At 43.5% G+C, this 22,840-nt stretch overlaps 1 protein-coding gene across 8 annotated transcripts in view; it reads left to right on the forward strand.

The window, feature by feature from the left end:
- Nucleotides 1-207: 207 nt before the first annotated feature.
- LOC311253765 (uncharacterized protein) overlaps nt 208-22,840 on the forward strand; it is a 34,848-nt gene continuing 12,215 nt past the window's right edge. For 5 of the 8 annotated variants that reach the window (XR_014621881.1, XR_014621884.1, XM_084384240.1 and 2 more), the window contains exons 1-3: nt 208-301; nt 2,231-2,393; nt 3,616-3,723. Coding sequence is in view for 3 of the 8 variants with exons in the window: in XM_084384240.1 (XP_084240366.1) it covers nt 3,692-3,723 (32 nt within the window). In the remaining 5 variants the exon portion in view is untranslated. Of the gene's footprint in view, nt 302-2,230; nt 2,394-3,615; nt 3,724-19,110; nt 19,234-22,266; nt 22,424-22,840 lie in introns of all 8 variants that reach the window. The other 3 variants (XR_014621880.1, XR_014621882.1, XR_014621883.1) reach the window with 2 other exon arrangements.

Below are 22,840 nucleotides of genomic sequence, written 5' to 3' on the forward strand. Positions count from 1 at the left end.
AAAGGGGAAAACAAATATATATTTATATATGTTAATGGGAGATATGAGATCTCAATATCTGCTCTTATGGCAAGCAAAATGATTTGTGACAAAGCCCCTGCAGACCAGACTAGGAAACCCGTTTAATTCGCTGAGTAGCACGTTACCTTCCCTTCATTAAATCGCCATTACATTGTCACTTCCGCCGGTAGGCTTTTAATGTGAAATCTAACAGGAAGTGGACTATCATACAACCGCCGGCGTTACAGCGCCGTGCCACCGCTGAAGTCGATGAAACAGGGTATAACAAGCAGCGTGTTCAGTAAGTACTAAGTATTTCATTAAAATATACAGTAGCGTAACCATGACAAGCCATGACAGTTTGATGCGTTGTGTAGCCATTTTTTATTTACTAAAACTGTCGGCTTTCTTGTTTAAAGGTCGCTTGCCGAACACAGGTGTATCATAAATTAGCACTTGCTAACAGTCACAGTCAGCTTAAGACAGTTATCAGAGTTTTCGGTCACCAGGGTGGACTGACTCGTTAAAATTAAGGTCATTTGTATGTTCGGGTGTCAGTTATTTTATTTATTTTTTATATTTTATGTTTGCCACGGTAGGAATGTAGCGGCTATATTCACTGAGTCCATCACACCTGGTGTGGGGGGATGGGTGGTTGGTTTCGCAGCACAATGCACTTGACTTGATCACAATTTGACCGGAAGTCATGCTTATGTGGGCTACGATAATCCAACCATATTGAAGTGGGCAAAGTTTTTAGAGCCATGCTTTTCAGACGAGGCGCAGTTAATATCGAAGATTTAGTGTTGGTTGGTTATAGTCATTAAACAGTGTAGCAAGCCAGGTTTTGCTTAGAATATTAATTAAGAATGTAGTGGATGTGTAACCTAAATCATGCCAGTGGAAATCAAATTCAGAGAATATATGTGTATATATATATATCATAGAAGAAAATAATAAATGAACAATATGTTAAATGAAGGATTTGGGGGCCCCACTGTACTGATTGATTTCATTACACAATAAACTCAATATTTCACAACTAAATTCAAGCTGGATTTAACAGAAATTGAGCTGGAATAGCACAATAAAAAAAAAAAGAGATGGTAAAAATGGAATGTTTACGCTTGCTGTTTTTCAGTTTGCTAAGGGGAAGAGTCCATATGCTACTTGGGTAACATATTGTTTAAAACCCTGTAACCTTATTTTACTAGAACTGATGCCTAAGCTATCTCATTTTTTATTAATTTCTTTGCAGTTTGATCCCGATCTGAGTCATTTAATATTTAGTATCTGCCGATACCAAGTCCCGATCCGATACTTAGCCCAATATTTTCTTAGATAATACAGCTGCATTACGAAAAAAAACACCTGCATCCAAGCTGTTCTTAATAGCTTTTTTTTATTTTGTTGAAACAAAGTAAATACTTTCATATGGCTCTTTCTTATTCTGCATACCCTATTGCAACATTGGTTTTCATTAGTTTAACAAAAACAACAAGTAAACAAAGTCAGTAAGTAAACCCTGATCCTCTACCACAGAGGTGGGCTGGTTATCCGGAGCGATGAATTCAATGACCTCTGTAATATTTGTTGCCATGTCGCTGACTCGAGGATATTTCTTTTTCCTTTGGAAAGTATCCACGAGTGTTTGTTGCTTCGGTGCCTTTGCCTGTATTGCTTGAGTGAACTCATGTTTTTGTTTATGTGCTAAACAGATAATAAGAATTTTTTATCTATTATTATTTATTGTTTCTAGAGCAGCAACAGTAAAGCTAACAGCAGGAACATCACTATATAAACTAATATATCACTGGAAATGAGTCAAAATGTAGGTAAACATAAATACATATTCTTTAAAATCATAATATTGAGTGAAGTTTAGAAAGGATAAAGAATACAGACGTCAGTCAGTAACAGCCATTCACCCTGTCCTCCTCCCTCTGCTGAGGTGATGCACTGCCTGCATGTATCACCTCAGCAGCAGCTTCGTGGCTGAAAACATTTTTTTCTCATGTTGACCCTTTTCTTTAAGAGCCCCAGCATTTTCTTGAGTTTGACAGTATAAAGACAGGGCATGAGCACACCACTACCATTTTTTCATAAATTCAAATTAGTCATTATTCTCGCTCTTTATCTACAGTGTGTATTTTTTAATACATTAAGCAACAGATCAAAAAACAATTGTAGTGGACATAATTTTTTTTTTTGTCTTATTTTTTTCTTACAGGACGTGGTTTATTCACCCAAGGTTCATTCTGCAAAGGAGACTTTGTAGTTGAATACAGGGGAGATTTGATTGATGATGACAAAGCCCAGAGGAGAAGAAGCTCTTACCACTCCTCATGCTCTGCATTTTTGTTTGCATTCAAGTGGAGAGGGAAAACATGGTGGTAAGATTTTCAGTTACTATACTGCTTTATAGTTATATACATTGTTAAATTTGACATACAGGCTTGCACAATCAGTGATCGCCATTTTGCCATCTGCTAATATGATCCTGCAATGTAAATGAAATACATTTCGAAATGTATCAAAGTTAAAACAAATAATTGTATAGGACCTGTAGGAGACTATTTTCATTTCTGTAATATTTTCCCCCTCCCTTTACTTGTTTTTTTATCCTTTTTAAGTATTGATGCCTCCAGAGAAGACGGTTTATTTGGGTGTTTAGTTAATGATGATGCTCTCATGGGTAACCACTTCTTCTTTTCTACTTTGTGTATGGACTTTTAACTTTGATGTGAAGCAAGACTTATTTTTTGTAAGATTTCTACATGTTTTATCCTGCCTTAGGACAACGGATAAAATTTAGCAACTGTGCTAACTCCGGCATATTTACATTGATGCTTTTCGCTGATATGTTGATTAATATGCATTGTCCTAATCAAATAGATAAATAAATAAATAAAAATGAACACAGACATCCAAATTGTAAGATGAAAAAAATTGATGTGGAAGGAAGACCACACTTATGTGACATAAAGGAAGGTGAGGAAATTACATATGACTATGGAGGAGATGACTGCCCATGGCGAATGCAAGTTTGTGTCACAACTGCACAGTGTTTAAGTGTGTAGGGTTTATTGTCTCAGAATAACATGGTGGTTGAATGTAGCGTCATTTGAAAAATAAATGAAATCTAATCAATCTGTGTATGAATACTTTCACGAATTTATGACATTTAGGACAGATCTGAACTTTAATAGACATGTTTTCCTTTGGCAGAAATATTACTCTAATCGGGGACATTCACAACGTCCCCACAGTGCACTTTTACTCTGGTGTACGAGTACAAACTTTTTTTGTTTCTGATGACCTGGAGACAACTGGTCCCCATAAATGATGACAACGTGGTGTGTGAAATGTCCCCACTAAGCTTCTTGTTTTCAAGATGTGTGACAGCACACAATAGCTGAAGTAATTGTAGGAAAAAATGCAGTAGAATTGGGTGTTTGTTTTCCTCTGAAGTCTGGTGTGTAGGCATGTCTTTATCTTTAGAGCTAAGTCCTTAAGGAAATGTATTACTCTAATTGAATATTATTAGTGTTAACATCAAATTGACCAATTGCTTAACATATTTTTTATTTTTTTTCTTCCATGAAATCATTGCAGACGACCACAACCACAAGGGATGTTCCTCCTGTCACAGGCTCCAACCATGCTGTCGTTACAGAGATGGAGATAACTGATGCTTCTTGTCCACAGGACACTTATCAACAGGTACGTTCATAGTTGATGTTAACTTCTGGAGTCTCTGAGTCTTCTTTTAGTGCTGTTATCTTTAAGCAAGTAAATGCAACAAGTAAGGTCAATATGAGGGAAATCTATTGTGAATCAGGTGAGCCATACAGTTTGATCTACTGCACCCATAAGGCAGATGATTTAAGGGACATTTAGGATAGATCTGAACTTTAGTAGACATTTTCCTTGGACAGAAATATTGCTCTAATCAGGGAAATTCATGACGTCCCCACAATGCACTTTTACTCTGGTGTACGAGTACAAACTTTGTGTGAGGTTTCTGATGACCTGGAGACAACTGGTCCCCATAAATGATGACAACGGGGTGTGTGAAATGTCCCCACTAAGCTTCTTGTTCTCAAGATGTGTGACAACTAGACTTTTAGTCAAGACTGCCTAAACCGAGACCAAGACACTACCAAGACCAGAGAGTATCGAGTACCAAGACCAAGGCAGACCAAGTCAAGACCAAGACTAGTTCAGCTCAAGACCGAGACCAAAAGAAAACTATTTTTTTTTGCCATTTTGCACGAGTTGTAGAACATAAGCACCATATTGGGTTCAGCTGCTTAGTATAAATATGAGATTGTATTATTTCAACTACAGGCACAATAATACAGAGACAGTGCATGTATCATAATGCATCAAATATGTGTAGCAATTGCATGACCGCTATTTCTACACTATTTGAGGATTGACTTCTTGAGTGCTGTTAAGGACTGACATGACTATAGTCCCAAAGTCATCTAACAAAATAACAAGCCTCCAACACCACCCTGCACCTCAAAAAAAGTCTATGGGAAACATGTTATGATTTAAATTAAATATGATTTAAATTGTACTTAATTTGTAGATGAAACGTGAATTTTAAATATAAAAGATACACACAATTATCAACTTGAAATTGCATTATTTCCAATTATAGTAGCCAAATTACACCGTATAATATCAGCATCACTGAAATGGCATAGGCCTAATGCTTAATCAATCACAACGATATGCAAATATTATTCAAAGGCCAATGATGCCATATATTTATTCAAAGGCCATTATAAGCACAATGTTTCACAATGTTTTCACAATGTTTCCATGGAGGGTTTCCACACTGTCCAGGCTGACAGGGACTGCACTATGAGCGGTAAGCGCAAAGGAGGGGGGCTTGCTGTTTATGTGAACAACAGGTGGTGCAATCCTGGTCACATTACTATCAAAGACCGCATCTGCAGCTCGGATATTGAACTGTTAGCTGTGGCTCTCCGTCCCTACTATGTACCCCATGAATTCTCACATGCTATTGTCGTGGCTGTGTATATTCCACCGTCCGCTAACCCGATGTCGGCATGTGACGTCATCCACTCGACAATAGCCGGACTACAGACTGCTCACCCGAGTGCTCTCATTATAATCTCGGGTGACTTCGACCATGTCTCCATTAAAAAAACACTCCCGAAATTCACCCAGTATGTGACCTGTAAAACCATAGAGGAGAAGACCCTGGACCTGCTGTATGCTAATGTAAAGGACGCATACACCTCCACGTCTCTCCCCCCACTGGGAAGATCAGATCACAACCTGGTGCTTCTCACCCCCTGCTATGTGCCTCTAGTGAAGAGGCTGCCTGTGACCACAAACACAGTGAGGACATGGTCAGAGGACTGCTATGAGGCACTGCAGGGCTGCTTTGAGGTGACTGACTGGAATGTACTCTGTGAGCCACACAGAGAGGACATTGATGGCCTTACTGAGTGCATTACGGACTACATTAATTTCTGTGTGGAGGGCATTGTCCCAGCAAGGACTGTGCGCTGTTACCCAAACAACAAGCCTTGACTTACAAAAGAGGAGGAGCTGAGGGACATTCAGAGGGACCTGAATGTCAAGATCAAAGAGGCTAAGGACGGCTACAGAAGGAAGCTGGAGTGGAAACTCCAGCAGAATAACATGAGGGAGGTCTGGAGTGGTATGAGGACCATTACCGGCTTCAGACCAACTAGCAGTGGAGCTGAGGGTAGTGTGGCTAGGGCCAATGAGTTAAATCTATTCTTCAATAGATTTGACACTGCAGCCCTGGCCCCTGCTGGCTCTCCTGTTGACTGTCTCCAGCCACCACAGCTTCAGACCCCCCCTCCTCCTCCTGCTAGCACCCCATCCAACTTCTTGAGCACCTCACACCCATCCCCCACTCCTCACACCTACTCTGGCTCCCATGCTACCTGGCCTCCTCTCATTGTGGACTCCAACTCTCCCCCTCCTCGACCTGCACTGTTTACACCGCTTCATGTCAGGAGACAGCTGAGCAAACTCCCCGCCGGTAAGGCTGCAGGCCCTGACGGTTTCAGCCCACGGTTTCTCAGAGCCTGCGCCGAACAGCTCTGTGGAGTGCTTCATCGTGTCTTCAACATGAGCCTTAGCCTCCAGAAGGTCCCTGTGATATGGAAGACGTCCTGCCTCGTTCCAGTGCCAAAGACGCCGCAGCCCAGTGGTTTCTCGGACCGGTGGCACTGACGTCACATATCATGAAGACCCTTGAGAGACTCGTCCTGGAGCAGCTCAGGCCTATGGTCAGGCCGCACCTGGATCCCCTCCAGTTCGCCTACCGGCCCCGGATTGGAGTCGGGGATGCCATTATCTTCCTGCTGAACCGTGTCCACGCCCACCTGGACATGCCGGGGAGCACTGTGAGGGTCACTTTCTTTGACTTCTCCAGTGCTTTCAATACCATCAGGCCTGCTCTACTGGGTGACAAGCTGACGGCGATGCTGGTGGATCCCCCCCTTGTGTCCTGGATTGTGGATTACCTCACTGGCCGACCACAGTACGTGCGCTTGCGGAACTGTGTGTCAGATGCTGTGGTCAGCAACACCGGGGCTCCACAAGGGACTGTCCTCTCTCCTTTCCTCGTCACACTTTATACCACGGACTTCAGCTACCAGACAGATGTCCCCATTATGGACATCTAAATCTACCCAGCTCAAACCAAACTGGGGACAAGTAGTGGCGGCTCCAGAGATTTATTACTGGGGGGTCCATGGGGGGGGGCCGGATTGTTTATAGGAGGTGCTAGTGAATTCTGACACAACAAACACCAAAAAAATAATCTTAATAATAAGATTTATTGATCCCAGATTAATATACTGTACATAAGGGTTTTGTGTTTTGCTTTACTTCAATTATCAAAACAATCATACAATCAACCCAGTATTTATGTCCCCTAACCAAATAACATGACGGCACAAAACAAAAACAGCAGCTGATCACCATCACTCCAAAACTAAATAGAAAGGGTTCCAGATCTTGTCCGACTTGTGTTTCAGGCTGTAACATGTAACATCATAAGCACTGTGAATTATTTTAACAAGCACCACAGAGAACATCTGTAGATTTACAAAATAGTGCAACTGTGAGCAGCAACAAATGTAGCACAGTATATAGTTAAATATACAAAGCCATCTAACAAAATAAACTGTTACAGGCTACATAACTTGTGTGTCACTCCTCTTGTGTGTCCTATAAACTCCTCTCCACTCCCATCCTCCTCTGTTCTCCCCTCCTTTTAGGGCTCCACTGAAACTAACAAACAATAAGTAGCATAATTCAGACCTGTCAAAAAAGAATTGTGTACTCACTAGTCATAAGAGAATGATCCGCCTGTTGTTGTGATTAGCTGCGAAGCGGTCAATGACTGCATCCACATCCAGTTCTTTGGTCCTTTTTGGAGCTGATTGCCAGCACACCCAGATTGCTGGTTCGGGCATATCCACTTCTGTTCCTGAGGTAGGTTTTTAAACGCCGTAAGCAGGAAAAACTCCTCTCACATGCAGCTGATGTGATGGGCAGTGTCATGGAGATGCACACAAGTTTGCACAGGTCGACAAAAGCATCCTTGTATGTCCTCAATAGCACCAGCACATCATGGGTGGTGCTGACAACGTCCCCACTTTGTTTTTTCCTCACAATAAGTCTTTTTACCTGGTGAAGTTCTGCTCCAAGGTTTTCCTCCAAGACTCTACAGTGTTTAGCCATGGGCAAAAGGGCATTTTTGTCCATGAATGTCTTGTGTTTGGGGTTAACAGCTGCTGCTCCTTTCAGAATGTGGCAGCTTTCAGAAGAAAATCGCCTGTTCAATTCACTGATTAATCTGTCGATTACTGGGGAAAAAGCAGTGCTTGCAATAGTCATCTGAAGTTTCCAGTGGCTCTTTTGATCCTGTTTGGCTGTTCACCACAAACTCCAGCAGGTGGCGGGGCTGTTTTTTTCTCCTCACTTGTGGGCGCTGCATGTCAATGCTAAGTGACTCACACATGTCACTGGCACAGTCCCAGATTTTTGTCCATGTTTCAGCATTGCGTTTGTCATTGAGGGCATCAACAACTGCAAAGACCAGGTCAATGGCAGATGCCAGCTCCAAATCTGTGGCCTGTAGATGATCAGATAAGGTTTTTGTGAGACTAAATATGCTCTCCAGCATATAGATGTGCAGAACAAACTGTGCATCAATAAGTCCAATCAGTGATTTCGCTTCAGTAGCTCTATGAGCATTCGTCTGGTTGCTCACATCCACAAGAGTTGCTAAGATATAAGGGATTGTTCTTTTTATTGCCCACAGTGTAGAATATTGGCAGGCCCATCTGGTATCTGATAGTCTTTTCAGTTCTGCTGTTCGTTTAGTGGGCTCGAGTTCTTGCTGTTTCTCCATGAACACCTTGTGTGTCACTGCCCCAGAAAAAAAGTTGTACAGCATCTGGACTGTTGCAAAGCATTCTGCAGCTGGTTTCACATTATGCACACAGTCAACTAAAACTAAGTTTAGTCTGTGCGCTTCGCAATGGATGTAAAGTGCATGTGGCACTTCTTGGCGAAATTTTTCCTGGACACCGTTGTTGCACCCGGACATGACAGATGCCCCGTCATAGCACTGTGCAATGCATGCATTTTTGTCTATGTTGCACTTAGCCAATGTCTGTTTAACTGACTTGAGTAAAGACTGTGCATCCAAGCCATCTGCAGGGATAAAGTCCAGAAACTCCTCATGAATGTTGTCATTATTTAGGCAACGCAGAACAACAGATATCTGCTCTTTCTTGCTCACATCTTTTGTTTCATCCACCATTAGAGCAAAGTGCTCTCCTAGCTTAACCTCGTTGCTTACTTGTTCTCTCACCATGCTGGACATAATATCAATCAGCTCATTTTGAATATCATGGTGCACATATTTAGCATTACCGGGTCCACTAGATAATTTCTTTGACACAGTACTGTCAAATTTCCCCAGCAGATTTAACAGTTCAAGGAAATTACCTCTGTTGGTGGACTGCTCATCCTCTCTGTGCCCCCTCTGTCCAATCGTTTGACAAGCTGTAAACTGCAGTGACTCCACCACTGCTTGCATGTACTGCCTGTTTTCTTGTACAATCTTGCTATGTCCAGTATCAAGGTGCGTCAAAATCCTCGACCCGCTTTTCTGTTTTTCCTTAAACTCACACCATCCTTCCATGGCTAGTCTGTGAGAAGCACTTGCATTGTGCTGAGCCAGTTTCTCTGCTCCTTTTCTCCAGTTTGTGAACCCGGCATGGGTGAAGCTCTTTTCTGTGTGACTCGGCCCATGGCCAAGGTGGTGGAAAAAATGCCTACAGGCATGGCAAATGGCCTCATCAATTGACAGCGAGTATTGCAGCCACGAATACTGTTTGAACCACAAGTAGTTAAAACTCCTTAAAGTTGGCTGGGAATAGGATCCAAATCTCTGACGCATGTATGACTGGAGTTGAGGCCGCCTCGGTCCCTCTGCTGGGTCTTGGCTCAAATCCACAGGGCCACCAAGATTCCTGCCGCCCGTGACCACAGTTTCACCGCTCGTTGAAGCACGCCCTTCCATCTCGGCACCGTTCTCATTTTCGTGTCTGTTAGCATTACCTCTGGTCTCAGAGTCAGAGTCTGTTGTTGTTGGAAATAAACCCTCTGCGGATGCAGCAGTCGCCGCTGATTCCGCTGACGCCGTTCCAGTTAATGCCTCTTCCTTGTCTTCATCCTCCCCTTCATTCTCATTCTCCACGTTTGGCACCATCACTCTATCCTCCATGCTGGCGCTGGAATGTGTGTGTGAATCGCCGCAACCGCCATCGTCCACTCTCACTCATTTTTTTGGGATAACGAAAGTAAATCGGTCCATGATGCTAACTCGCAAGCTAGCGGTTAATAGCCTACGCCAAGCAACGTCAAAAGGTCAAATGTAACGTGCCGTCTGCGTGCGAAACCAGCCAATCAAATCACGTGACACAATAGCAGCAAGGGTCATCATCATTTAAAAAAGTTATGCCGGTGGCGGCAAGGAAGTAGATCCGATGATTAAATGGCTCCTCGGGATCCCCCTGCTCCATGTTGATCCATCTGAAGATCCCTGAGAACCTCTTCTCTAAAGACTTTTTTAGTGCTCTAACTATTGTCACAATCTGCGGCAGCTGCACTTCCATCTTGTTGAGGTAAGTTCCAGGACGGTGGGGACCAACATGCTGATGGTAACCACAATATCTCCTTCTGTGAGGTCTGTTGCCTCAGAAAAAGGCTCAAGCACAGTACAAAGGTCTTTCAGCTTGGGCCCATTCTCGGACTGAAAACGCAATATTTTCTGTATCACATTCGCTGCACATTTCTGTGACAGCCCTGTGGTATTGCTAGCTGCCGGGATAGATTTATTAGCCCCAAAGTGGGTCTCAAACATGTCTCTGACCTTAGAACTGCTGTGAAGCAGGGTTGTGAACTTGGTGGCCTTAGCAATGGCTCTTGCAATTACCTTCACTTCTTTCATGCCATCACTGACGACCAGTTGGAGCGAGTGTGCGAAGCAAGACAAGCGTTCACCTGATGACCACGGCTGTTCAAAGTCTTCTACGTCCTCCCACATCATTTCATCATCAAGGTCATCACTGTCACTTTCAGGTTGCTCTGAGTCTGGCAATCTCACTTTAAGGGCCCGCTTCATGTTGGATATGTTATCCGTCAGAATGAAGCTTATTTTGTTGCTAATGCCATACTCCTCAACAATTTCATCAAATTCTGAGGTGATTCGTGTCTTGTACTTATTTGTACCTCGTAATACAACAAACGGACCAGAGACCAAGACGTGTAGTTGACTCTTTACTGAAGCATCACTTCCTATCTGAACACTTGCGCATGCGCGCTCATTACATATCCAAACCTGCTCACTACATCTCCCCCTTTAAACTGAGACTTTCCACTTCTTTATAGAAAACTGAAATCATATGCTATTAAAGCCTAATGCAGATTTTACCTTCTACGCAGGGGAACAGATGACATGTTAACCATCACTGTAAACATGAGCATATATGTAAACTGGTTAGATTAACTGGTTGATTTCAATGTTACATCACTTATCACATCTCATTTTCTCTCTTTTTTTTTTTTTTTTTTTTTGAACATTAAGGTAAGTACATAACCTAACTGAGAGGTAGGGTAGACTGCCTGATCCTCTCTGTTGTGGTATGGAGTTTATTCTGCTCCATGTATACACACAACACTAAACTACAAATTCAGTCTTTTCACAGGCTTGACTTCCCTGCCAGCCCTGGTGTGTTGTGCAGAGTCTGGCTGGTCCTTAGACGATGAAGGCACCACTCTCAGGTGAGAACGGTTTCTCCGGAGACTGCCGGTGGAGGTTTGAACCACATAAGAGCGTGGTGTCCCTGCTGAGCCAGAGACGACTCCTGTGTGTGTTGTGTTCCGTATCCAAACCTTCTGACCTGGCTTGAGAGGTGGTGTCTCCCGTGCTCTGTGTCGTCTGTTGTATCCCTCAGCCTGTTGTCTTTTCAGCTCCTGGTCTTTCAACTCAAAAGCCCTTAAGTCCGGCCAGGCTGGTGTGAGGGTGTTTGGACTCACCGGAAGGGGTGTTTGAATGTTTCGCCCCATCAGGAGCTGTGCAGGTGATACTCCATGAGCAAGAGGAGTTGCTCTGTACGTCATGAGTGCTTTGTGAGGGTCCTCACTCTTCTGCAGCAAGGCTTTGACAGTTTTTACTGCCCGTTCAGCTTCTCCGTTGCTTTGTGGGTAACGGGGGCTACTGGTTACGTGTTGAAAGTTGTAATCCTTAGCAAAATCTGCAAACTCAGTGGCAGCAAACTGTGGTCCGTTGTCTGTGACGAGTGTATCCGGCACTCCGTGGCGGCTAAAGATGGCTTTCATCTTCTCGATCACAGCTGTTGCTGAAGTGCGTGTAAGATTGACAACTTCAATGTAACGTGAATAATAATCAATGACAACTAAGTACTGACCCTTCTTCCACTCAAATAAGTCAGCTGCTAGCCGCTCCCAAGGGCGTGAAGGCAAGGGTGTGGTTATCAGAGGTTCTGTGGCATTTTGACACTCTTTAGCGCAAATTTCACACTGACGTACTTTCTCTCTGATTTGTGTGGTCAGCCCTGGCCACCACACTGATTCATGCGCCCTGGCCATGCATTTCACCATGCCTTGATGACCCTGGTGTAGTTTGTCCAAGATGTCGTTTTGCATGCTTAATGGGATCAGTATCCTGTTTCCTTTCATTAGCAGGCCATCTACCATCAGCAGGTCATTTCTGTATTGCCAGAAGGGCTTTAACTGTGGTGCCGAACTGTTTCTTTCCCACCCTGTGTGGATCAGGGAGGACAGCTGCTTACACACGGGGTCTTCCTCCTGAGCTCTCCTTATTTGTAGCAACTTCTCAGGTGAGGCTGGGAGCTGCTGAATGACCTCCTGGATATGAGCGTTCACGTCATTCTGAAGCACAAGGTCATCCTCTGTTGCTGTCGACTGTAGTGGCGCTCTTGATAAAGCGTCGGCTGCCACTAGGTTTTTTCCTGGTACGTGTATGATCGTGTAGGAAAAACGCATAAGTCGTAACCTAAATCGCATGATGCGAGGTGGGACGTCATCAAGCGGCCTTGAGCTGAGGAGACTGATCAACGGTTTGTGATCTGTTCGCATCACAAAGTGCAGACCCAGGAGGTAAGTCTGAAATCTTTCGCAAGCCCAGGTGACTGCAAGGGCCTCCTTCTCAATTTGGGCATATCTGCGCTCTGTCTCAGTCATACTGCGGGATATGAAAGCCACTGACCTCCAATCTCCTGAGTCTTGAAGCTGAGACAGCACCCCTCCTAACCCATACGAAGAGGCGTCTGCTGACACTCTTGTCGGTTTGTCTGGGCTGTACTGGGCAAGGACAGCAGATGAACTGAGCTCGTCTTTCACTCTATCAAATGCACTCTGCTGCGCTGCTCCCCACATCCACATGTTTTCTGTTTTCAGGAGTTCTCTAATAGGTCCTGTGAGCTCTGCAATGTTAGGTGAGAACTTTCCCACATAGTTGACCATTCCCATGAAGCGCTTCACATCGGACACGTCTGTCGGTGGTGGCATCTCCCTAATCGCTCTGATCTTCTCTGGATCTGCATGTGTGCCTTCTGCACTCACAACATGTCCAAGAAATTTGACCTGCTTCACGGCAAACTGACATTTGTCATTTAGAGTGAGGCCATGCTGCTGCAGTCTTTGCAACACTTTATGCACTCTCTCATCATGTTCTGTGGGGGTGGCACCGAAAATCAGGATGTCATCTGCATGACATAAGGTTCCCTCCAGGCCGTCCAGCAGTTGCGTCAATCTCTTCTGGAAGTGCTCAGGGGCCGACGATATACCAAAAGGGAGACGATTAAAGCAATAACGACCAAAGGGCGTGATGAAGGTGGTGAGTGGGGCTGAAGCTCTGTGCAAAGGCACCTGCCAAAAACCAGCAGTGGCGTCCAGTTTGGAAAAAATTCTAGCTCCGGCTAGTTTAGCTAGTGTTTCATCAACTGCTGGAAGAATATGTCGCTCCCTGCACACATTTTCATTCAGGCGGGTTAGGTCAACGCATATTCTAATTTTTCCATTTGGTTTTGGTACTACAACCATACCTGAGCACCACTCTGTAGCTTCCTCTATGGGAGAAATAACACCCATTTCCTCCATCCTTTTTAACTCTTCTTGGACTTTTCCCCTTAATGGCAATGGCACGCGACGTGGCACAGCGAGGGCAAAGGGAGAGGCATTGTCTTTTAGTTTAATTTTGTATTCTCCCTGTAGCTTACCTAAGCCAGTGAAAACTCTGGGATATTGTTCTTTGTAGCTTGTTTCCGCTGTTGTGATAGCCTGTACTGGATTGAGCAGGTCAAGGTCTTGTATAGCAGGTAATCCCAGCAAAGGAGTCACTAAACCTGGCACAACGTACACCTGCTGCTTTGCTACAGTTCCATTATGGCTAATCTCTGCAGTAAAATGTCCGTTTACCTCTATGGGAGCGTTGCTTGGTCCACACAGTCTTTTGGTTGTCGGTAACAGCCCCCCGTGTAGCTTTTTTGAGTACAAGCGTGCTGGGATAGCTGTCACTGCGGCGCCCGTGTCCAACTTGAACACCATCTGCTGGCCATTCACTGCAACTGACTTCTGCCAACATGTGTCGGATTTTGTACAATTCACTGTGCCCAGGAACAATGACTCAACTCTCTCATCCAAGTCACTTTCTTTAATTTCCTCCATTCTCATTTTAGTTTTACAGACAGCGGCGAAATGTCCCTTTTTCTTACATTTCTTGCACTCAGCAGTGCGGGCGGAACATGCATTGAATGAGTTTTCATGTATCCTTCCACATCTGCCACATTTATCATTTGCATAATTTTGCACTGTTCTTTCCTTCGGCTTAAAGCCACTCTTCCCATGTGGGGAGAATTTCTGTTTGAACTTGAATCCAACTGCATCCATGTTTGCCTCAGTGGCATCAGTGCTACTTCTTAATACAGGCTGTTGCTTTTTAATTTCCTCACTTTGTCGGATTTTCGTCGTAGCTTTCACAAGAGTTAGCTCAGAATCTAGCTGTTATTTCTCTGAAAGTGCGTGGTCTTTGATACCTACGACAAGGCGGTCTCTGATCATCTCATCTTTGAGAACTCCATACTGGCAATGCTCAGCCATTTTATGCACAGCTGTAATAAACGCTTCTGCCGTTTCTCCGGGCTCCTGGCGACGTTTGTTGAATTTAGCTCTCTCGTAGATAACGTTATGCTTGCAAATGAAATGCTTGTCAAACGCTTCTTTTACTTTGTCATAGTTTTTCTTGTCCCCATCCGACAGTGCTAACGTGTTCAGAACATCATCCGCCATATCTCCCATAGTGTACACTAGGGAGTTCCCTTGATACTCTTGACTTTTTTGATTAAGTCCTGCTGCTATGCGGAATCTTTCAAAGCGTCGGCTCCAATGTGGCCAACTACCAAAGTCTCCGAAGTCAAATGCTTCTGGTGGACTAATCGAAAATAGAGAATCCATTCTGTTTTACTTTCCGAAGGCTCCCCTCTGTATCATTGACCGATGTTGTGTCAACGTAGCTTCACGTTAGCTCTGCTAGTTCACTCACTTCACTGGAGTTGGCGAAAAGTTCTCTTCCCGTCGGTAAACTGCAACGAACCTTCCGTTTACTTGCGTCGGGTAGTTGCTTTCTTATCAGAGGCGAGGACGGTCACTTCTGACACCATGTCTTGTACTTATTTGTACCTCGTAATACAACAAACGGACCAGAGACCAAGACGTGTAGTTGACTCTTTACTGAAGCATCACTTCCTATCTGAACACTCGCGCATGCGCGCTCATTACATATCCAAACCTGCTCACTACAACTCGTTCACCACAGTGCTTCCCTGTGAAATGCCGACAATCCAGCAGAAAGGATTTTTAACTGTAGGAGTCCTTGTCTTCGCAGGCAATATGCGCAGTAACCCCAAGGAAGGAGCGAAGCCTCCTGTCAGACCAGAGGTCGGTTGTAAGCGCAACACTTGCCTGAGCTTCCACCGCTTTGATGATGTCATCCTTAACCTTACTGACTAGATAAGGTATCTGCTTCTCTGTCAAGCTGGTCCTAGACACAGGAGTGTATTTGCAGTCTATGACAGAAAGAAAGTGTCTAAAATTTGGATTTTCTACTAGAGACGGGCAGAGAGCATCCAATGACATGGTCCTGGAGGATGGCTTGTGTAATGGCCTGTTGCCTGGATGAATGGGCATATAAGTGGATTCTTTGTGCAAAGGAAGGTATTGTCTGCTGTGTGGTGTCTGCCATTGCCAGTGATGCAGGTCCTGCTTTGTACTCCAAGTACCTGCAAAATAGGGAAAGAGACATCTGTAAGACATCTGTTCATATTCAACCACAACCAACTGTCTTGCAAGTGATATGAAAATTAAGTGTACAGTCTGTAAGGGAAATTCTCCTTTGTGAGGTTGAGAGTTGCTAAATCTCAGAAGAATTGTAGACTCAGCGTGATGAATCGGATCTCTTTAATACATGCAGCATGGAGCGAAGACCTGAAGTGTTCTCTCCCGTCTTCCAAATGTTTCTGACTTAAACACAAAACAGAGTGGGGGGTTACAACATTTCTTCCCAGAACAATGACCCCTTGATGTTTGGTGGATCGTCTCTTTCCCAGGACAGTGACCCTTTTGATACTTCATTAGAATGTAAATTTCATCTACCATCTATCTTCCTGTAACACCCCAGACGAGAGGCAATTGTCTCTCGTCTGACTCTGACACTTACGGCAAAAGGGGTTTCTCCCCTTTTGCTCTCACATCCTGATATGGTGTTTACAGTATATTTCTTACTCAATGGAAAACTATTTAATTTCTCACAAGTCTAAACATCAGGTCTTTGCATTATGAAACCTAAATCCAATCCAGTATGACACATTAACAGATCATCTCTGTATTTGACTTCATCTTTTTGCATAACTGCAGCACTATGCCTGCTCCTCCTGTCAGCCAACTAACTCATGTGTATTGCTGCTGATAAGAAATGAAACCAATCTTAACAGAAAATACACTTCTGCTCTATAAGGTCTGATGTTGTTCTCTACAGAATCTGTAGCTTAAACCATTCTGCAGCTGTAGTGGCATGATAGGCTCATAGGGCCACACAGAAGTGGACTTAACCGTGTTAACCACATCACACATTATACATACATGTACCATAAGGCTGTGTGTGTGCGCGCGCGCTCTCACGGATTGACAGACTGTGTGCAGCGACACTGTGCCGTACCGTATCCACCCCCCCCCCTTAAGACAGTGATGAAAGCCATGATCCCAAACAAAGAAAATACTTTCTTTATGTTTTACTGGATGACTGCGGTATGGAGAGTCCCACCATATGTGACGGCACAACACCTGACTTGGACATCAACTACATCGCATCTGTCACCACTATTGAAGAAGAACCCTGCTCAAGTCAGGACCCCAATGGCAGCGTAGTTGTTGGTGCTTTCCAAAAAAAAATGGCAAAAGAGTCTACAATAAGAGACACTTCTGTGTCTATTGCAGTAAGCCATATGCCAAAATTGCAAGGCATCTTGAAAGTGCACACCAAGATAAAATGGATGTGTCAAGAGCTCTTAGCTTTCCAAAGGGATCCAAAGAGAGAAAACAACAGCTAGAATATATTCGTCACAGAGGCAACTATGTTCATAATGCTGCTGTCATGGAGTCAGGGAAGGGGCAACTTGTCCCATTGAAACAGCCACCAAAAGAAGTGCAGGCAACTGATATCATGAGCTGTGCGTACTGCCAAGGACTCTTTACAAGAGAGGTTCTGTGGCGACATGTGCAAATTTGTAAACTCAAGCCTGGGTCAATCAAACCAAAGCCCGGAAAGAACCGTGTTCAGGCTCTGTGTACATACACAGGTCTTGTGCTTTTGCATATGAACAGGCACTTGTGGGAAGTTTTCAGTGCTATGAATCCCAGTCCTTTCAAAGAAATTACAAAAAAATGGCCGCGTGAGTTTGGAGAGCACATGCTCAATAAAGGTGGGATGACAGCAAAAAATCAACAGTGCACTTGAGAAAAAATGTGTGAACTGGGACGACTGCTGGCTAATGCCAGGAAATTTACATATTTACATTACACAATTTACAATAACAAAGATGGAGGATTTTATTAATTATACCTAGAGTTGGTCAGAGCTGTCAAAGTGACATGCGGCTATGAGAGCAGCACAAACACTTTTGCCATTCCGTTACTTGCAACTAAACTTGGAAACTCTCTGGTAAAAGTCAGTAAGCTCATCAAAGCTCAGGCGCTAATATCCAATGATCAGGAACTTGTGAAGCATGCCACAGAATTCCAGCAAGTGCACAGTGAAAAGTGGAATGCAATGGTTTCTGCAACAGCACTGAGGAACATTGTTGAAGCCAAGTGGAATGCACCAACTGTAATTCCCTTTACTGAAGAAATTCAAAAAACGCATCGGTTTCTAAATGACTTCCAAGGTGAATGCAGTGGTGCGCTGTCCGAACGTCCTTCTACAAAGGCCTGGATAGATCTGGCAAAGGTCTGTTTAAAACAAACCCTGCTATTCAACAGATGCAGGGAAGGATGCATTTTTGTCAAGGGACACATCTGAGCCCCATGAGGATTTGAACTGGGCACTGTCTGCAGAGCTTTTTTCCACCTCAGACATTTCTCAACGATTATCATCAGAGGAAAGCGAGGCAGACCAGTTCCAATTCTTCTGACTTAAAAAATGCTCTGTGCATTAGACATCCTTGAGAGGCTTGAGGGGTTCTTAAAGACAATTGTTACATGTTTGCGAGACCTGCAGCTATGTCACACTTCCATGGTTCAGACTGCATTCGTGGCTTTGCAAATGCGTGTGGTGCAAAGTGTCCCAAGGCATTGACATCAACCAAACTGTGAAAGCATTCTGCGACCCTTTCAACAGTCCTGAACAAGACAGACATGGAGATGGACCAACTGGCCAACTTTCCACGACATCAGACTACATCGTGAGTTCTATCGACTCGCTGAGAAGACGCTGCAACTCGCGAAGATCAGCAAAGTTTTTATGGCACTTGAGCAGGAAAGATTGGTCGAGTTCCATGACAAGAATTTGAATGAAATCACAATTGATCCAAATAGTATGTTTGATTTCCATTCTCCTTTGTCTACCATTCTTTTTGTTTGACCAGATTTATAAGCTTGGTATGTCTCCTGCAGACAAAGTTCTGGGTAGTGTTGATAAAGATGGGTGCAGAGAGGAAGGAAACCATTCACCTTCTATTGATGGTATTTTTTATTTAGTTTTTAAGTAGGTTGTTGTACCATTTATTTTTGTCTCATATTCAAGATGACGTCTTTTATGGTACATTTCCTCACAACGTTCAAATACATTTGCAAATTAACACAAATATAGAATTTTAAAACTTTAATCTTTTATGGCACTGAAGTGTTTTGACACTTTATGGTCAGCATTGTTACAGCACAACTGAAGAACATATCTGACTAAATTATGTATTTCAGCAGAAAATAATGTTGCAGGTAATGAGGGGGATAACATCCCACTAACACGCAAGAGACGCAAACAACCATCAGCAGAGGATGGCGCATATTCTGGAGATGGTGCTGTAAGACCTTCTTGCAAAGGTGAATTTTTACACAAGATCAGTAGATGAAAAGCGTTTGAAAATAAACAAAAGATTCCTTCCATCTTTTCAACCCTGAGTTTGGGGGTGCAGAGGCATTGTTGCTGATCAGGTAGAATAAAACAGTCACAACCTGGTATAGTTTACTGCAACCATTACTTTTACTGAAAATATTTGAATTACATTATCCCAATTCTGCTTAAATTCTTCAGTAACATTTGCAGTGAAAGATATTTCCTTGTAAGTGTGATATTATTTATTTTACTTTAAGTATAGGTAAAGTAAAAGATCAGAATACTACGCCCACCACTTCAACCAAAAATATAGAAATATAGACACTGCATTGGCTGCTGGATTGTACCTCAACGTCGCCGCCATATTTGACCTGGCAAAGACTTGCCTGTGCACGAATACAAATAAACAAGGGAACTGTGGTTTTTCTGGGTGAAAAGTGCTATAGCATTGTAATTTCTCAACTGGTTTTGAGAGTAGTAAAAAAATAGTAATAAACCATTGAATATAAAAATGGCTCATTGAAATTAGTTGAGAAATTCAAATGTTATAGTGCTTTTTAATCATAAAAAGCTCTGTAAGCTTTACTTATATACATTTACAGGCCAGTCTTGCCCAGTCTGATATGGTGGCGAAATTGATGTATTGCGGTAATAAACCAAAGTCAGTGCAGCATGTACATGTACATGCCTTTTGTAAGCAACATTAACACGTCAGACTAAATAAGAGCTTGAGTCCCTGTGAGCTTCAATAGATTAAACAGTGTTTAAAAGATTGGTTAATTGAGCCTTTTTTCAGGTAAATACTGGATGTAATTCAGTGACAGTGAAGAAGTTGATTGTAAATCAGTTCTACAACATTCAAATGCATTTGCAAATGATGAATGCAAATACAGAATTTTAAAACTTGAATCTTTCATAGCACTGAAATGTTTTGACACAATTTTTTTTTTTATGGTCCGCATTGTTACAGCACAATTGAAGTATTGTCTTGTGACGAAGAGGACATCGTCACCTTGCTTTGCACACATGGCACCACGCACTTTGGACTGAGTGTGACTACAGTTTAATAATTGCACAGACACTTTAAGAGGAGCACCAGCACTTTATTGGAGATTTGCACAATACATTTTAACACTATTTTTTGCACATTTGTATGGATATGTTTATCGTATTTATTGAACGTTTATTGTCCTTGGTCGGGTCTTGGTATTGCAGGTGGGTGCTGTGTGTGCCACGCAGCTCCACCTAGAGCAGAGGGACAGAGGGTTAACAGTGCATAATAATTGTTAATTGCTTCAACAAGGAGCTAAGCTAAGAATTTGTATTGTGTTGCTCAATAAGTGCATGCAGTGAAGAAGTCAAGTGTGTTGTGTACTCACCAGTCTTGTCTTCAGGGTGTGCAGTCAAAAGGCTTCCCCCAGTAAAAAGGTAACCAAGCGTAAATTGGTGTGGGGGTGGTGGATGTGTGTATTGTATTTTAGTAAATGTAATATGAAGTGGGATGTGTATTTTTTTTGTTAGGGGAGGCAAATGAGGGTGTGTATATAGGTTACTGATTAGGTAGTGTAAATATAGGAATAAAAATGGTGGATTAAACATGTTGATAGGCAGTGGATCCCTGTGGATGGAATCTTCCAGGGTCATTAGCTGTGACACCAGCTGTCGTACTGATGTGTTTATGCTGTTTGCTGAGATGGAGGAATAAAGAACCACCTCTGTGACCCACCTTAAACCTGCCTGTAGATCATTTTTTGCTGCACCATCCAGCCGTAATTGTGGTCATTCTCACAAGTGGTGTCAGAAGCTGGGGCCCACGTTACAGCAAAGGATGCCAAGGCAGGGGAAGAAAAATGTCCAAGAAGAACCAGATGAGGGGCCCTGCGGAGCAGGTGCTCCAGACACCATGACGGATGCTAAAACAGAAGACAAGCTGGATGAATTAGCAGGTATGGTGAAATCACTCATGCGAGCACAAACGGAGAGAGACCAGCAAAGAGAGAAAGAGTCCTCACTTCAAGAACAGCGATGGAGACGCATGCAGTATCAAGTCTCCCAAATGCAGCAACAAGTTAACATGAGGAGAGAAGAACAAAGAACAGAGCCGGACACTATGGATGAGAGTCAGCGCCCACAAATAAATGATGAAAATTATGGTGATTTTGATGACCCAGATGAAATGATGAGCCAGGCAAGTTGGGTTGTCAGACAGAGGGAACTCAAGCTACTGCCATTATGTCCAGATGATGACATTGAGCATTTCTTAACAACATTTGAGAGAATGGCCCAGGTTTGTCACTGGCCTAAAGATGGATGGGCTGTGCGTCTGGTCCCTCTGCTCACCGGCAAAGCCCGCAGTGCTTGTGTTCTGATGGACATGAAAGAATCTGAAAGATATGAAAAAGCTCCCCAGACAAGAGGACATCTTCCAGACCCGCTGCATCCGGAAGGCTAAGAGAATTACCAGAGACAGCACACACCCTGGTCACTGCTTCTTTGCCCCGCTGCCCTCAGGAAGGCGCTACAGAACACTGAGCGCCCCCACAACAAGACTAAAAAACGCCTTTACCACAGAGCTGTTACACTACTGAACTCCACCCCCCTCCCACACTGAAACCCCCCCCCATCAACACACACTTACACACACACATTGCACTACTGGTCCCTTTAAGGCTTGGACTTCTTTGCACACATTTTAATTATTGTTATATTGTTGATTGTTTTCTTTATATTTTTATATTTATTTATATGTACAAGGCAGCTGGAAGGCTACTCCAACAAAATGTCATTGCCTCGACAATGACAATAAAGACTATTCTATTCTATTCAAAGTTAAAGCAGCAATTCTGGCAAAATATTAAATTACACCTGATACTTACTGCAGAAGATTCCGGTCCCTCAAGTTTGAGCCTGGTGAAACTCCAAGAGAGCTGTATGTGCATCTAAAAGACCTTTTTTGCAAATGGGTTAAGCCAGAGAAATCAACAGTTAAAGAACTAGTTGACACTATTATTCTTGAACAGTTCCTGAGGATGGTCCATGCAGAGCTGGAGATCTGGATCAGAGAGCATGACCCCAAGACAGCAGAGGAAGCTGCACGCCTGGCCGGCATCGTCACATCAGCCAGAAAAGGAAGCTGAGCTGCCACCTTTGGCTGGGAGAACCACCAGGTCCATTCAAGTAAGTCCTCTGGGGGTAAACAGGGGCTTGGTCAAGTCACGAGGTAGATGGTTTTCAAGTGATGGGCAGTTTACTCCCCAGGCCACAAGCTATGCTAAAAGTCGATGTCAGGTGTTACCACTGTAATGGTTTAGGGCATAGAAAACCATTTTGCCCAGCTTTGAGCCACACTAAACCATCTTTCCTTTATTCTGCTCCAAGGCCAGCTACAGTGGGTACAGTGAGGGACGCAGGCCATGCAGCCCCAGTTCTGATCAATTGAAAGCGTGAAATAGCATTACTTGACTCTGCAGGTTTTCAGACTGTAGTTTTGTCCGGTTTGGTCCCCAGAGATAAATGGAGTAAAGACAGATCACGGATAAGCTGTATTCATGGAGATGAGCATGTTTATCCTACAGCTGAAGTTTATCTGACTGT

This window comes from Pagrus pagrus (genome assembly GCF_965226575.1).
Source record: "Pagrus pagrus genome assembly, contig: HAP1_SCAFFOLD_43, whole genome shotgun sequence".
NCBI lineage: Eukaryota > Metazoa > Chordata > Actinopteri > Spariformes > Sparidae > Pagrus > Pagrus pagrus.